The sequence below is a fragment of the Larus michahellis genome, chromosome Z, assembly GCF_964199755.1.
Source record: "Larus michahellis chromosome Z, bLarMic1.1, whole genome shotgun sequence".
NCBI classification, from domain to species: Eukaryota; Metazoa; Chordata; class Aves; order Charadriiformes; family Laridae; genus Larus; species Larus michahellis.
The window spans coordinates 39669621-39680674 of record NC_133930.1 but is presented as its reverse complement, the minus strand read 5'-3'; the positions used below and the strand labels follow the sequence as shown (position 1 = coordinate 39680674).

The 11054-nt window shown below is 41.1% G+C and overlaps 1 protein-coding gene across 11 annotated transcripts; it reads left to right on the top strand.

Annotated features, from left to right (window-relative positions):
• The first annotated feature begins 55 nt into the window (after positions 1 to 55).
• Positions 56 to 9116, top strand: NMRK1 (nicotinamide riboside kinase 1). Of its 11 annotated transcripts, none has more exons than XM_074569295.1 (9): positions 56 to 183; positions 2264 to 2379; positions 2817 to 2907; positions 3557 to 3605; positions 5046 to 5217; positions 5296 to 5367; positions 6349 to 6455; positions 7373 to 7462; positions 7823 to 9116. In XM_074569295.1, exons 2-9 carry the CDS (start codon positions 2351 to 2353, stop codon positions 7840 to 7842), a joined length of 630 nt encoding a protein of 209 aa, XP_074425396.1. In that variant the 5' UTR covers positions 56 to 183; positions 2264 to 2350; the 3' UTR covers positions 7843 to 9116. The 11 variants fall into 11 exon arrangements, with proteins under 11 accessions (XP_074425396.1, XP_074425390.1, XP_074425397.1 ...); XM_074569296.1 differs by having other exon boundaries at positions 61 to 183; positions 2320 to 2379; XM_074569298.1 differs by having other exon boundaries at positions 61 to 209; positions 2320 to 2379.
• The last annotated feature ends 1938 nt before the right edge of the window (positions 9117 to 11054 follow it).

The window sequence follows — 11054 nt, the reverse complement described above, 5'->3', positions numbered from 1 at the left end:
AGGACTGAGGCGGCGGCCAATGGGGGCGCGCGGGCCGGGCCCGGCGGGGCGGGGCGGGGCGGGGCGGGGCGGGGGCGGTGGAGCGCGTAAAGCGGTGTGGCGCGCGCCCCGGGGACGCTGAGCGGCGTCGGCGGCGAGGCCTGAGGAGTGCGGACGGGTCGTGGTGTGGCGTGCCCCGTCCCGGTGGGTTTGCAAGGTGCCCCGTCCCGGTGGGTTTGCAAGGTGCCCCGTCCCGGTGGGTTTGCAAGGTGCCCCGTCCCGGGCGTGTGACAGGAGCTTTGTGCCTCGCGGCGGCCGGCCTGCCGCCTCGGGCAGCTCCGTAACCGGGCGTAAGAGACCGGGGGGCGTCGGGGGAGGTGGTGTCTCGCCTTCGGCCGGGCCGGTTTCTGATGGGTACCCCCTAGAAGGTGTGTTTAAGCAGCGGTTAAAGTGAAGCGCCAGGCTGAGGGGCGCCGAAGCGTGGTGAGCGGCTGGGAGGGGCGTGGGGCTCTGCCCTCGGCCTCTGCGCCAGCCCCGGGCCTGTGGGTTCGGTGCCCGGGAGAGACATTTCCTCCCCGCGTGTGGTGGTGCCCAGAAAGAAGCATGCCTCGGCCGTTGCCGTGTGCTGGAGCTTTGTGGGGCTGTGCCGTTAAAAACAGGGTGGTGGCAATTAGGGTTATCACGGGGTTACGTTCTGTTTAAAGATGCTAAACCCGGTAGAGTAGAGTAGGATTTCTGTGTTGCAACATAGTGACAGATAACACCTTTGCAATTCGTGTTACACATTACTCTGGGGGGAGGAAGAGCTGGTGGGTTTTTTTCGTCCTGGTGTTTTTTGCCTTAAACTGTGATTAACTTCATACGGACAATGACGTAAATTAGAGTCCAAAGCTCAGTATGTGTGTCCAGATGTTATTTAGTTGGTTACATAGCATTTTTTGTGGGACAAAGGCTAATCCCCTGGAACACGAACCTTACTGATGATTTTTAGAAAACTTGTTGTTCTTGTTTTAAATGGACTGGGTATCATCTCTTCCTGAGAACAGATCATCTCTTTGAGCTCTTTGAATAGATTGCCCATACAATAAACATGCACCTCATCATTGAACTTGAGAATTACAATGTTCTTAGAAAAACCTTGTATGCTACCTTATAAAACTTGCCGGTGCCAACTACTGTAGGTACGCAGAACCATTGCAGAGCAATGGCTGTCATACTGGTGATGGCTTGGCCCAGTCAGTACGTCTGGGTTTTTTTTAAACAGAAAAAACAGATGAAGCAACCATTCAAAGATCACATCACAGACCTGTGAAACAGTTGAACTTCCAGTCATTGCACCAAATGCAAAAGGATGTTATTACCTCAGACTCCATATATGTCTAAAACTTACTTTAACAGAAATAGTGTGGTTTTACATTCATACTGATGCCCTGTAACATTCTTTTTTCTAGTATAGTACAGATACCTGTTTGTCAAGGAGTGGAGACAGTGTTACCTGCTTAGTCCTTTCAGGTCTTAGGTGTCATAGGCCTTACCTCCTTATGTGTGACTGAGGAGGACAGAGCAGGACAGTGCATGTGGTTAAATAGTTATTAATTGGTGTGTGCTCTTGGAAAGCAATGTTTGACAAATGTTAAACTGGTCTGACAAACTCTATAGACTAGTGCTGCTGCCAAGAGAAGTAGCCCCATTGTCCTTCTGCTACACCATACTTTTGTAGGCATGGGTAACTGGATGGTAAACTGGAGGAAATTTGTTCAGCTGAAAACTAATATTTCCACCCCCCCCCTGCTCCTTTGCAGAACTGGCTTTCAGTTTTTCTGGTATAGTTCACCACGGACTCTGCAAACACCTGCTCCAGAAGAAAGTTCCAGGAAAAGAGCTGGGGAAAGACAGGATTGTCTCTTTTGGCAGCTCTGACCGCTGAAGATGTTCAGCCAGACAGAGCTTCAGGGCTGGTTTCTGTGCAGCAACAAGGGATATAGGTGGACAAATGTAACCTTTTTCAGAGTTTCGGTCTTTAATCTCTTCTGGAGAAGATCAAGTGCTACCCAGTCCTTCACAGCACTGAATTAGCTAGGATGTCTTAAACTGCCTTTACAGTATTTTAATGACTTCATGTTATTCTGTGGTGGAGCAGAGGAGGAGCAAGTGTATGCAGGTTTTTTGTTAGCATTAAAACAAGCAGTTGAGGTTCTGACAGTAGCTTTGCAAAAAGAAGAAAAAAAAAAGGACACAAGGACAGAAAATAAGTCTTTTCTGTATTTGATATTTCTTAATACAGTAGCTGCTTTCCTTGTTGCTGAATTAAGAGTTTTCACTGGCTACTATTTTTGGCAGTGAAAAGGAAGAACTGAGGAGAAAACGAACTATGAAAGTACTGGTTATTGGCCTTGGAGGGTAAGTATTAGCAAATTAAATTTCCTCTACAGCTCAAGACTGGTCTTCCTTTCAGAATTAAGTGATGCCATTTCTATTTCTGAATGGATATTTTAAAAAAATAGATTCCAGATACAACATATAATTGTCTCACTTTATGGCATGTAACTCTTAAAAAAATTTTCTGTCTCCATTGGAGATCTGAAGTATCACCTCTCTCTAACCTCTTACTTGGCACTGCTAGATTTACTGTCTGAAAGCTGATGGAACTTGCCAGAAAATTTCTAGAGATAGGGAGTATTTAATGTGAATAAACTTTTGGGGTAGTTTGGATTGTGTCTTTGTGTCTAACTATATAGAGATGTGTGTGTGAGCTTGTACATATGTTTAAAAGATTGAGTTTTGGTTTGAAACATTGATTTTTGTCTTGATGCAGTTTTTACTGTTTTCTATTGCAGTGTAACAAATGGGGGGAAAACAACGCTGGCAGAAAAGCTTAAGAAAATGCTTCCCAACTGTGATATAATCTCTCAAGATGACTTCTTTAAGGTAAAAGTATTAATGGAAAGAGCTGATAGGTAAAAGTAAAGCTTGAGTAGATTTTAGTATTGTTTCTTCTCTTTTCAGTTCTCCTATCGATAAACTTTTAAAATTGATGCTGCTGAAAATAATGTTGACTTCATGAGAAAGAGAAATAAAATGAGCACTGGGGTAATTGAACTTTCAGTGGCCAAAACCAGTGAGTGTACTCGAGAAAAAGAAGCTTACAGTCTTCTTTGATACCCTTTTAAAATAAGGAATGGGTGTGTTGGATGCATTTTTCAAGATACATTGTGCTAATAAGTTAATGGTACTGTGTTAACCCTACACCCATACAGCAACAGATAGTTCTTTTTCTCCCAAATCAAAACAGAAAAACAACTTTTGCATGATGTAGGAGCTGTTAAGGAGGGTGAAGGAGCTCTTATTTCTTACGTAAAGCTCTAGTGAACTTAAGAGGTATGATTTGGAGAATTTGTTGTTCCATATTAAATAAAGCGTTTGCATTGTATTTTAACAGTTGTATACATCAGTTTAATTTTGAAGATAAATTTAATCAATTGAGATACAAAAGTGTATAACCCTTATGTTTGTAACTGAAGAGTGACAGTGGTCATAAAAGCAGTCTTGAAAATACTCAATTTTTTTTCCCCTTCAGCCGGAGTCTGAAGTAGAAACAGATGAACGTGGATTTAAGCTATACGATGGTCAGTAACTTTGATGCATTGCTTTTGAACATTGTACTGAAATTCTGTAGTGCTGAGCTTCAGCACTTCTTCCCCTCCTCTTCTGAGCAGGGCAGTAAACAAATGGTTGTTTCAGAGCAATCCTTTTCTCAGTTTGTTTCAGCTCACTGAGATAAACAAGAAAACTTGCTGAACTAGTAAATAGGTCAAGCTGGTGCTCAACTGTTCATTTTCTCTTTTAAGTCTTTTCCTCTGTTTCTACAGTGGGGTCTAGTGCAGTAGCAAATGGTACTGTTCGGGTAGAAGTCTTGGCTTGCAGCACTGGCGTAAGCTTAACCTCATCACGGAGGTTAAGCTTATGTGATGGTGGATTTTTTTTTCACTTTGATACTGAACTTGTGGGATATCACTATTGAGCCCCTTTCATCGTCATATTCTAAATCAGTCAAAACTTGGGTCTGATCCTGACACCTTTGTTTCTTGTCTGATCTGACGTAGAGACCAAATGTTTTGACGTTTATGGTTAATGCTGGCTCAACATGCCAATTTAGTCTTATGAACTAGATTGAGATCGACCTTAGGCCAGTGCTTTGATTCAGGTCACATGTAGTTGTGAACAGTTGCTTAATAGCCAATCCCTGTTGATACTTGGTAATCACAAAATGCATTACTCAGAATATTGGCCAGAACCTTAAATTCTATCTGAAAACTGACTCTTATCAGCTAGGCAGTCTTTGGCTCAACTTCTAGACTTCATAAAACTGGAATGTGGAACTGGAGGGATAAGTGGGACATTCTGTTTCAAGTATCTGGGTTTAATGTTGCTCTTAAAAGCTCCTCTAGAATGTGTTTGCTCTTATGTTATCCAAAGGCTGCCTTCTCTCTACCATTCAGTACTTACTCAACATGTTCTTACATGTCTACAGACAAAAACAGGTGCTGCATTGTGCTGTTTTGCTTTGTATGCCATCCTCCTTTCAATCCATCCACCCCCACCCTCCAAATACAAGAACCCAATAAAAACCCAATGCAAAAAACTTTGATTGCTGGGTCTCTTCACATTTGTCAGTGACAACTGACAGAAGGGTGGAGGTCTCAGAGTAAGTTTTTACAAGTTTTGTGGAACGGGGGAACAGTCCCTGTAGTTTCTATCATCAAGTTTCTATCACTGCTGTGCAGTGATTTCATACACTTTTTGGTGCCACAGAGTTGAAAGACGACACCTACCAGAAATACCCCAGTCCTGGGGAAAGCTTTGGTCTCAGGATATCATTAATTGCAAACATAGAACTACTTATATATGTGTGACAGAATTTTTGGGGTAATCCTGTTCTGTTTCATTTAGATTTGTACATAGATTATTTGATTCTTAATGATTAACCTAGAGGTACTTAAGGGTTCTCTTTTTTTCTTTTTAATTCTCTGTTTTTAAGGGCTGCCTAACTTTCTGTTTTCATCTAGTACTTGATGCCCTCTATATGGATGAAATGGTCAAAAGTATTCACAATTGGATGAAAAACCCAGGAAGCTCAGGTGTTGTAACAGAAGAGCCAGAGAATACGTGTGACAATCTGAAAAATACAGATCATGTTTATATTTTGATTGTTGAAGGCTTTCTGCTATACAATTATGAGTAAGCAGCAATATGTAACCTGGTATATTAAAGGCTGCCCTAAAAAGGAAGAGGGAAGTAAATATATTATTATTTTAGGCCACTTAATGAACTATGGAATAGAAGATATTTTTTGACCCTTCCTTATGAAGAGTGCAAAAGGAGAAGGAGGTAAGATTATTCAGTTATTGCTCACAAAGGGTCACTGCACAACCTAACCTGGAGTGGTTCTTTTGTATTAGCTTTTCTTTGGATCTTGCTAAATGTAAGCTATTAGTGCCGTCTGTGATTCTGTGATTAACATTCTGTGATTCCCAGGGAAGACTGTGGGTATTAACCAACATAAACAAAAGCAGGCAGAGATGTATGGGGGTCTTTGTTTTGTTTTTCATTTTAGAAATGTTAAATGTTTTACAAACACTGAAAAGATAATTTGTTGTCCAGATAAATTGTGTAGGTTACTGACTGCATGTTGGAGTACAATGAAAAACAGTTAAAAACTACTAAGCAGTCTTATCCTTGGTTGAATACAGTTACATGATGATTATTGTCACAGTAACAATGTTGATGTGTGGTTTTAGTGTATGCTTTGTTTAGACTGTGCATTAGTTGTACTGATTTAGATCATTGAGCCAGTGTCTGACTTGCCTCCAAACTTGGAGCAATACTGTGTGCTTGGAGCAATACATATGCACAAAGTCAGAATCGGCTGGCTGAGTGAAGAAATCCTCTATTCAACTGGCTTTTGTTGATTCCACTTTCTTGGTTTCTCGCTAGACTCACCCTTAAAGGACTTCAGTGTACAGGCTGGAAGTGACTAGACAAAACTGCTAGTCATTTAAAACTTGAGAAGTCTCTCTACCCAATTAGAAAAGAGAAAAAGTAATTTTTTTTGATGCTTTCAATACAGCTTAATTTATATGTAATACCTTTTTCAGTTATTTTAAGTGTAACTTAATTGGCAGAAATAGGTAAGTTGGCAAGAGTTCATATCGCAGATTATATTAAAACAAAGGAACATCCTTTGTTCCATCAGTTATGCAGCCTGCCAGTCTTTTTTTTTTTTATTTTGGGTAGATGATCTTATTAAACCAGCTGACAATGGGGGAAAATGTAAAACTTGTATGGGAAAGCAAATATGTTTTTGTGTAGCACCAGAGTCTATCAGCCAGCAGATACACCGGGGTACTTCGATGGACACGTGTGGCCTATGTATCTGAAATATAAAAGTGAATTGGAAGAGAATGCAAGTAACATTGGTATGGTATCCTTAATTTTAAACTTATAAAATGGTTAAGTGTGGCATTTGAGCAGTTTTGGTTGGGTTGAGGGTCTTTTTTTGAATGGGACAAAGTTTTCTTCAGATGTTTTTGTGGCTCTTGGACAGTAGGTTCGGAGGTGTTGTTGGTTTATTTTTCAAGTCTGTGGTGTTTTTAGTAATGAAAATTACGATGTTAAAAAAATAGAAAGGTTCTGATTGCTAATTAAGTCCATTTAACAAGCTGTGTGCATACATGCATATGGCTAGATAGGAAGCTTCTGAGACAATAGCTGATGCAGTGGCAGAATTCTTCAGAACAGAATTGAAGTCCTGGTTGAAGTCCTGTAATAAGCTTAAGATACTTCCTAAGTGCTCACTGTACTCACTACAGTCACCAGTCTTGCATGAGAAGCTGGGCAGGCTGGTGGGGCAATGCCATGAGCTTATGTGATGTTCACACTTCACTCTTAGGCTGCATACTTCTGGAGTGGGGGCCAGAGGAAAGAGAAGTCAGGCGATTGCTTCATCCTTACTGTGCAGTGAGAATGGGAACCACGGTGCCCTTCCTTGATCAAACCCTGAAGCTGAGGAAGAAGCTGAGGTCTTCCACTGCATAGGAACGTTTCTGCTGAATTATTCCACTGCTGTACTGTCCTACTGTTATTACCGCTTCCCTTATGGAGACTTCCATACCCCAAAGCAGTGGAAATTCATTCTTAGCTAGGATAGTTTTCCATTGTTATTTTTTAACATGTAAAATGAATTTGGGAAAGAAGAAAAGAGAGATACTGTTGCTTGGTTTTCATTTTTTCATTTCTTCTGATTGCATCCATAGGAATACTGAAAACTTTACCAACTGCTGTTACAGATAACTGGCACAGAACTCATGAAAACATTTTCTTTTGTCTGTCTTAGTTTATTTGGATGGAACAAAATCTCAAGAGGAGCTATTATCCTGTGTATATAGTGATATAATACAGGAATTAAAAAAGCTGAGGGAAGGAAGTAAGTAATGTTACTGGAAATTGAATCTGTTTATCCCTTTCCAAGTTAACAAGAAGCTAATCCTTTTATATGGAAATACTGCAAGGATTATATAGATCTATATCTCCTTATATATTACAGTCCTTATGCATGTTTGCCCATTACTCTAAGTCATCATAAGATATAACTTTTAAGTTCTGAAATAATAGATGAATCCACTATTATCTAATGATAAAATAATAATAAAAAGGGGGGAACAGGAGGAATATAGGGCAAAGCATCAATGAAAGATGTGTTGGTGGTGCTAGTTTCTAATATACAGTGAAGTCGCATGCAAACAGACAAATGACACTACAGTTAAATATGTACTTTTTTTTTTAGATCAGCCGGTCACAGCATGATATGTAGAAAGCCTGTGTTACATTTGATACGAATTGAAAACCTGAAGAGTGTCGTACTTGGCAAGCCAGCCAACTGAGCCGATGTTACATGTGCATCCATAATACTAGTTCATACAACACGGGTAGATTTGTAGTGACTATTAACTTGGTAAGCCTCAGATACTGTTGAGTAGTATCAACAGTGCATTATTCTTTATAATTGCTTTAATCAGTCATGCTTTGGCTGATCTTTAAATCTGATTGAATGTGCATATTTTTGTGTTCAAAACAAAACTATAAATAGGCAGTTCTGTTGAATTAATAAGCATATTTGAACATGGATGGATATAATTTGAAATGGTCATATTGGACAGTGATTACCTCTAATATTTTTACAAATTTCTAATTGCTGGTAAACATGGTTAGGGGAACTAGCTATATGCTGTAGCAATAGTAAGTTTAAGATTGTATAAGCTGTTACACTGCTTATTCAGTAACTGAAGCTGTTATTGAATACCTTGTAACTGAACTTACTTAGACTTGCCAAATACCTCTGTTGTGTTTGTCAAGTAATTTTTATGTTGTATATTGGTTCAACAGTTGGGAATGGATATTAAAAAAATCCAGAGAAATCTGAAGAGAAGTGAGGTTGTTGGAAAGGGATGGGGGAATAATATGTTGATATTGGAGAGAATGCAGATGCATCGCTAACAAGATTAAGTGTGTATATTGTGCAGATCAGGGGTTGGATGGCACAGGCTATTAGACAATAAATGCATGCTTCAGGGAGGAGGAAGGAAGAAATAATTCTTGTTAATATTAATAGCTCAGGTTGAAATTATAGTACTGAAAGTGTTCAGAAAGCAGCTATGCTAAAATATGTTAACATTTTTTACAAGATTTGTGTACATAGATAAACTAGGAAACTGGAAAGTTGAATCATATTTGGCTGCTGAATAAGTAATGTATTAACTCTTACATTTTCTATGCAATACCTTACATTTTTATCTGGCAGAATAAAAATCAAGCTACAGACATGAAAAGCAAAGGATGGACTACATTACTTATTATGTGTCAGCTGAAATGATCATGGTGATTGAAATGTAATGCTCTATTGTTAACAGTATTAAGACTCCTAAACCTGTATATAAGAAAAAGGTCTTAAGCAGATTAGAGCTGTATAAAGCTATGTTTAAGACAAAGTGCTTCCAAATAATATTTTGTAATTTTATTTTGCAGTAAAAATATTTGAGTTGCATTTGCGCAAATGCAGTGATGGACTGTCTGACTTTAAACTGTATTTTTGTTTTTATTTCCCTTTCGAAGGGGTGCAACTGGGAGAAATTTAGCTAATACTTGGATGGTTGTGGTGGATTGACCCACCAAGCTGTTCTATTACTCCCCTTCTCAATTGTACAGGAGGAAAAAATACACCAAAAGGCTCATGTGTCAAGATAAGGACAGGGAGATCACTCAGCAATTACAGTCACAGTAAAAACAGACATGACTTGGGAAAACTTATTTAAGTTACTGCCAGTAAAATCAGAGTAGGGAACAAATAAGAACAAATCTTCAAAAACCTACATGGAACTTCACTCCCAAATTCTCCACCTCCTTTCCCTGAGCAGTGTAGGGGTATGGGCAATGGGGGTTGTGGTCTGCTCATCACATGTTGTCTCTGCTGCTCCTTCCTCCTCAGGGGGAGGACTCCTCACACACTTCCCTAGCTCCAGTGTGGGGTCCCTTCCATGGGAGACAGTTCTCCACAAACTTCTCCAATGTGGGCCCTTCCTATGGGCTGCAGATCTTCACGAACTGCTCCAGTGTGGGCCCTTTCCACGGGGTGCAGTCCTTCAGGAACAGACTGCTCCGGTGTGGGTCCCTCATGCAGTAACAAGTCCTGCCAGCAAATCTGCTCCAGTGTGGGCTCCTCTCTCCATGGGTCTACAGGTCCTGCCAGGAGCTTGCTCCAGCATGGGCTTCCCACAGGGTCACAGCCTCCTTTGGGCATCCAACTGCTTTGCCATATATACCTCCACAGACTGCAGGTGGATATCTGCTCCACCATGGACCTCCATGGGCTGCAGGGGGGAGAGCCTGACCTCATCATGTGCAGGGCATGAGAAGACTTTGCTACAGTAATCTGGAGCAGTTCACCTCCCCCATGGAGTACATAGAGTCCCAAGCATGTCTTATCTCTTTGTTATGGTAACTTGAGGTAGTTTGTTTCCCTGCCCTCTGCACATACCCCTGCATGGGCGCCAGCAACAGGTCAGCTGTGAGTCTCAGAATTTGAGCAATTACATTAGAAAGTTTGCTAATGAGCAGAACAGGACATCGTATATGTATGATATGTTAAGCAGTGCAAGTTTTATTATCCCCTGCTGTGGTGCTTTCCTTTGAGCTTCACTCTTAAAGGGGACTCCACTGTGCTGGGTCCCCATTTTGATTAGCATTAGAGTCCCAGGGCTCCCACTGTGGTAATGCTACACCTTCCATAAAGCCAAAGCTTTCACTTGCTGAGTGCTGTGCCTTGTCCCTGAGGCATCTGCGCTGCCTTTTCACTGGTAACACCATGGTCTTTACCACAGGCTGCAGGGGAATCTCTGCTCTGGCACCTGGAGCACCTCCTCCCCTCCTTCTCCACTGAACTTGGTATCTGCAGAGTTGTTGCTCTCACGTATTTTCACTCCTCTCCTCTGGCTGCTGTTGCAGTTTACAGGTTTTTTTCCCCATCTCAAATATGTTATCACAGAGGTGCTACCCCCTCACTGATGGGCTCAGCCTTGGCCAGCAGCAGGTCTGTGTTGGAGCCAGCTGGCATTGGCTCTATTGGACATGGGGGAAGCTTCTGGCAGCTTCTCACAGAAGTCACTCCTGTAGCCCCCTGGCTAGAAGAACCTTGCCATGTAAGCCCAATACAATGGTGAAGGGAAGAAATCTTTTGTTGTTGCTTTTCCCATCCCTGCATGGAATCTGTAGGCTTATGGTGCCCCTTTGATAAACTTTTGAAGTGTTTTCTTATGTGGAGAAATGCATGAGTAGAACTTAAAGTGGTATGTTGGTTTCAGAGGAATATCAGGGATCCTTTTATGCATTGAGAAGGATAGAAGTGAAGGGTTAAGACTGAATGGGCTTATCATGGTTTGAGATAAAAACCAACCATTTTCTGTTCAGTAATTTTACTTTTAAGCTAAGCCTCTTCTAACTAACTGCACTCTGAAATTAACAGC

Coding starts and splice junctions, on each gene's coding strand:
- NMRK1 (XM_074569289.1), top strand. CDS start 2,351: ATGAAAGTACTGGTTATTGGCCTTGGAGG. Junction 3,606..5,045: donor TGGATTTAAGCTATACGATG/GTCAGTAACTTT, acceptor GTTTTCATCTAG/TACTTGATGCCCTCTATATG. Junction 6,456..6,928: donor AGAGAATGCAAGTAACATTG/GTATGGTATCCT, acceptor CTTCACTCTTAG/GCTGCATACTTCTGGAGTGG.